The following is a 5,233-nucleotide window of genomic DNA, read 5'->3' as shown; positions in this document are numbered from 1 at the left end:
ATCGTACGACAATTGTTCAATATTTTTAGTTTGACCTGCAATCATGCGACAAAGATTGAATATCTTAATCTCATTTGAAACAGTGCGACGATGGTATCGAGGAAAGAAAACAAAAAAAGTAAATGAGCAATGAGCTATCCAAAAAAAACTATAGCACCACACGAGAAAACATATTAGGTCTTATATTAGGTTTTTTATGTTTTCACCAAAAAGATTTAGTGAGAGTTCAAAACTTAGGTAACACCTAATTCTATATACAGCGAACATTTCAACAGCGGATATCTGCCATGTTACTGGAGGGCGGGGGGTCCGGACACCCCCCCCCCCCCCCCCCCTACAAGAACTCTCACCACCGAAAAACTGATTTTCTCTTAGTGAAAGCAAGTTTTTTGTTTAAGTTTCGCCAGCCTGAGAGAAATTCTTGGGTTAAGTTGGCTGGCGAAACTTAACCAAAAAACTTGCTTTCACTAAGAGAAAATCAGTTTTTCGGTGGTGAGAGTTCTTGTAGGGGGGGGGGGGGGTGTCCGGACCCCCCGCCCTCCAGTAACATGGCAGATATCCGCTGTTGAAATGTTCGCTGTATATAGAATTAGGTGTTACCTAAGTTTTGAACTCTCACTAAATCTTTTTGGTGAAAACATAAAAAACCTAATATAAGACACCAGAAGCCTAAAATTTTTCAAAAAATTTCAAAAATTTTTTCGAAAATTTTTCAAAGTTTTTCAAAGTCCTAAAATGATCTGAAATGGATTTTGCGCTATGAAAGAGCACTCAAAAGTGATTTTTTGTTGACTTCACTTTTTTCACCTAAGTAGTATAGGGGTCGAAACATATAAAAATTTCCAATTTTTTGAAAAAAAAATTTCAAAATTTTTCAGAGTCCTAAAATGGTCTGAAATGGATTTTGCGCTATGAAAGAGCACTCAAAACTCATTTTTTGTTGACTTGAAAATTTTCTCAGATAAGGTCTACTATAACAATTTCCTCGAAAAAACTATTTGATTAGCAATATTTTATTCTCTTGAAACTAACTTTCCTTCTGAGAAGTCATAATTCAAAATACAAAACAAAATACCAATTCAATCAGTGTCAGAGTTTCTAGAATCAAGACTTTTGCTTTCATTGAATAGGTTTCTGTTCACATTAGCAGTTTTCTTTCTTTGTTTGCTAATGTTTGCTAAACTAGTATCACTGTCACTGCTGCTGGTAGAGTTTTCCAGGCTTTCCTCGGCTTCGGTGAGAATGAAGGGGTTACTGATTTTATGATTAGAGTCGTCAGAATGATCAGACAGGTTTGAAAGGTTGACAACATCATTTAACTCTTCATTCGAATATGATGGCTGATAAAAGCCGGGATCAGGTGTTTCCCAGCCCAATGCCTCTCCAACTCTGGGAAGTTCGAACACATTATACGGTTCGTGCAATTCTGTATCCCAATCGGTTTCAACGCACATTTTCTTCGTAATGTACTCATCCCTCAACGAATAGTGTCCAAATGGAAGCGTAGTTTTTCGATTCGCGCTGATATATCTTTTGTCATCATATGCGCTTAGTGCAATTTTGTTGAAATAAACAGTTTGTAATTGGTGTTTGTCGGTGTTGAACTTGATGTTTTCTACTCTCACTAGATCACCGGTTTCTAATGTCTTTTTAAACATCTCGTGGTTCAATTTGGCTTGAGCGAATTTTTTGGTTCCTTTTGCGGTCATTTTTGTTTGCCCGTTAGCAACGAGAATAGAGTTCAATTTTGGTTTAAGGGCACAAAACTCCTGTATTGGCGTCCCCGCAAGTTCATCTTTGAACTTTAAGACAACTCTTTCGTTTGATCTATCGTAGAGTTTGTGATCTGTTGGAAAATTTGAGAGGTCGAAATGATTTTTGAGATCCAAATTTTTTTTCAAGTCGTCATAAAAATTTTTGCTTTTAAGCTTGTAAATGAAAGAGTCTGTATCGGAATACAACAGCACACAATCGGTTTGTTTTTTCATTACAATGTAATGGAACTCTAGCATGAAGAGCTTTGAAAGCTCTAAAATGCTAGCACCAACAATTGTTGGTTTGTTCCACAGGATAGACTGCTTTTTCTTAGTAATCAGAGTCAAGTTCTTGTCTATAATTTTGATTAATGAAACTTTGCCTTCAGATGTTGCTTTCAGAAGTTCCTCTTCGGTTCTGGCAAATGAAACTGTCACTCGGTTTCGCAGACTTTCACAAAATTTTCCAAAGGTCGAGTTTGACATTAGTTTATAGAAATCTTGATCAAACTCCGTGGACGCTTCTTGTCGCTTTTGCGTGTTGAGTGCTATGTAGCTTGAAAGCCATTTCGATTGTCGGAATTTTACAGCTTGATGAAACTTTGTAATTTTGATGCCGTTGTTAACGTAGAATTTCAGGTTACGATAGTGAACCACATAATTCTTCTTGGGATGGAAGGTCTGTCTCAGTTTTTTGATTTTTGACACTGTCAATTTAAGGGTGTTTTTTAGAGAAGTTTGAAAGTCACTCAATTCTAGAGGATCAATTGTTTCCTTGTCTGGTACGAGTGGATAGTCTGCGTGTTTATCATGTAGTTCGTCAGGGTACTCCAAATCGACTTCAACCAGGAAACCAATATCCCCCTCATCTTCGGTTTGTAATATTGTGTCTAATGAAATGTCTTCAACGAGCTCAAAATCCTTGAGTGGCAATGGGTATTGGAGCATGATGCCCCCGTAAAGATTATTCGCATCAATGTAGATTATTGATGAAACATCTTTCGACTCATCAAATTCCGGTAACATGGTGTTGTTGGCAACCTCATGTCTTGAGCTAAAGACGGAGGACAACCCTCCACGCATCATCCTTTCCGTCAAGTCAAGTATTTGTCGATCAGTCAGTAACTCAAGTTCTGGTTCACAAACTTTTAAGCAGGCACTTCCTGAAAGGTCTGAGGCCGTATAGAATTGCGAACAGTCCAATCCGTATGTGTTATAACACACGGACCGTAGCTCCTCAAACCAGCATGCTAACTGGAGAACATCTCCTGTAAGGTAAAGTTGGAGGAACTGTTTAAGGTTTTCACAGTTAAACACTTTGAACACATTATTCAACTGAATGAGTTCCTCATTTGTGACGTCGATTTGGTTGTCTTTTAAACTGTTCTTCCAGTTCTTTAGACATGGAAGAGAAAGTTCATTTAGCTTACTGAATGAGTCTAGATATGAGTAAGGAAAGTTTCCTTTCTTCTTCAACAGTTTTCGCTGCTCGTCTGTATAGCCCTGATAGAAGTGGTCTAGGAGAGAAAATTTGTTGTCGGGTAAACTTTGTAATAGTTTGTCTAAGCTACAAGGCATGAACTTGAAGCTATCGATAAAACGAAGGTACTCGTACACTGCAAGTTCATCACGCTTGCGTTTTCGCGTTTCGATAAAAACGCCGAAATTGAGTGCAATAAACTTCTCATCATTGGTTGGCATGACTTCAATTTTTGTCGACTGTGAAGCCGAGTGTAAGGACTTCACAATATGATGTAAATCATAATTCATCATATTGTGGGCAATCACTGGAGTGTAGTTTAGCGTTCTTCGGTTTAGTTTACATGCACTGTGCGCATACCCAATGAATTGTCCGTTGTAGTGGCAGTGGTCTAATACTTTTTCGTTATCATTGTTGAAATCAACATTACAAATCCAACACTTTGACCAGGTGTCTCTTGGAGGTGCTGTGCCGAGAAAACATGGGAATTTCCGCTTTTGCTGATAGAAATATTTTGCAAGTTTCTCTATTTTTGTAACAAAGCGTCCCATACAATCAGGTCCAGTGTATATATCAAAATGCAGGGGCTCAGAGTTATCACGTTCAACAACAATCATGCAATAACTGCAAGGAAGATGTTGTTCTAATGTAGAAGTGCTTGAAATAGTTGGATTGTTTTTTGCCGTTGCAACGGGCACAATCAGAGATTCCAGATCCAGGTACACAACAAAAGGTGAAAACCACCTTGCCGCATAGTTCTCAAACTTTACGTTGTTTTTGTCGAGTGTGGGCATTGTTATTTGTACTGACTCGTTTTCCAGACATACTTTTTGATGGGAAGTGAGTAGCCCTACTGATGAACATACATGAAAACAATTGCGACACAGCTCGCTCCTATCACGATACTCCCTTCCTTTGACTTTGGCAACAAGTTTCTTTAAATTGATAATGAGAACGTAGTGGTAGGTCTTTTCGTTTTGTAGGAGCAACAAGTCCAGAACAAAGGGGAATGGTTTTCTTTTCGACAATCTCAGGGGCAGTAGCTGTTTCTTGTTATACCTGAAGCAAAACTTTTTTACAATTTCGGGGGAGGGGGGGATATCAAACAAAGAAATAATATTAGATAACGGAGTTTTTCATTAAATTCAAACTTTTTTTTATTTGAAAGGCTTTTTATAGTAGACAACAGTGTAACTTAAATATCTCGTTACCTGAAAACTTTGACTTGCACTTCATTGAGATCTTCGAACTTTGATATGTCATGAAGACTCATTGGCATTTCAAAGTTTCCTTTCGGCATCTTGGCTGATGGGTTCTCTCTACTGTATGTAAGAACATTTGTCCTAGGTCTGACGCACGGAACTGGCGGTTCCAGTTTTTCTTTTTTGTAAACTAGGTGGTATCCAGCTGTGTAGCAATATAGAAAGCAGTTGTTGTCGCTTCCATTGTGTATGTTCAGCAAATTCGAATCCCTTCTCAACGGATGTCCCTCATGAAACGGTATGAAACTGCTTCCCCGGACAGGCACATATTTGGCCAGCTTCAGGGTAACTTTGTCTATTGAGAGTAGCTGCCAACCACTTCCGTAGCTTGAAAACGAAACTAGTTTTGAAACAATGTTGTCGACAAGGTCTTCAAAAATTTCATCCGAAATCCCTGAATGATATACGATTCGTGTATTCGTATTGAAAAACACGCTCAATTTTTCTTGATCATCATCCAAAGGTTTCTGAAGCGTCATTTCTACTACAAGTTGAACCTTTTGTGGAAACTTGTGCGTGTGTTTTTGGACTGTTTTCGAAATTTCCTCCCGGTTCCTGAACAGATATTCCATAATGTCTAAATCCCACTGGGCCGGCTCAAATTCGTAGTAGTTTACGCCATCGCTAATTGAACTGACTGTTGGTCTAGTTGTATCAACTTCATGGGTTTCCAAGTCCAAAATGGGCAGACCATGCTCATTGTTTATGTGCTCTGCATATTCGAGTTTTGATTGAAA

At 38.5% G+C, this 5,233-nt stretch overlaps 1 protein-coding gene across 1 annotated transcript; it reads right to left on the bottom strand.

Moving 5' to 3' along the window:
• Positions 1 to 1,079: 1,079 nt before the first annotated feature.
• Positions 1,080 to 4,028, bottom strand: LOC142350864 (uncharacterized). Its single transcript, XM_075402884.1, has 2 exons — positions 1,992 to 4,028; positions 1,080 to 1,769 (listed from the first exon to the last, which is right to left on the bottom strand). Exons 1-2 carry the CDS (start codon positions 4,026 to 4,028, stop codon positions 1,080 to 1,082), a joined length of 2,727 nt encoding a protein of 908 aa, XP_075258999.1.
• Between the last annotated feature and the right edge of the window lie 1,205 nt (positions 4,029 to 5,233).

This window comes from Convolutriloba macropyga, chromosome 1 (genome assembly GCF_964194025.1).
Source record: "Convolutriloba macropyga chromosome 1, txConMacr16.3, whole genome shotgun sequence".
NCBI lineage: Eukaryota > Metazoa > Xenacoelomorpha > Acoela > Convolutidae > Convolutriloba > Convolutriloba macropyga.
Note: the sequence above shows the minus strand (reverse complement) of the source record. Positions and strands in the feature narration are given on the sequence as shown.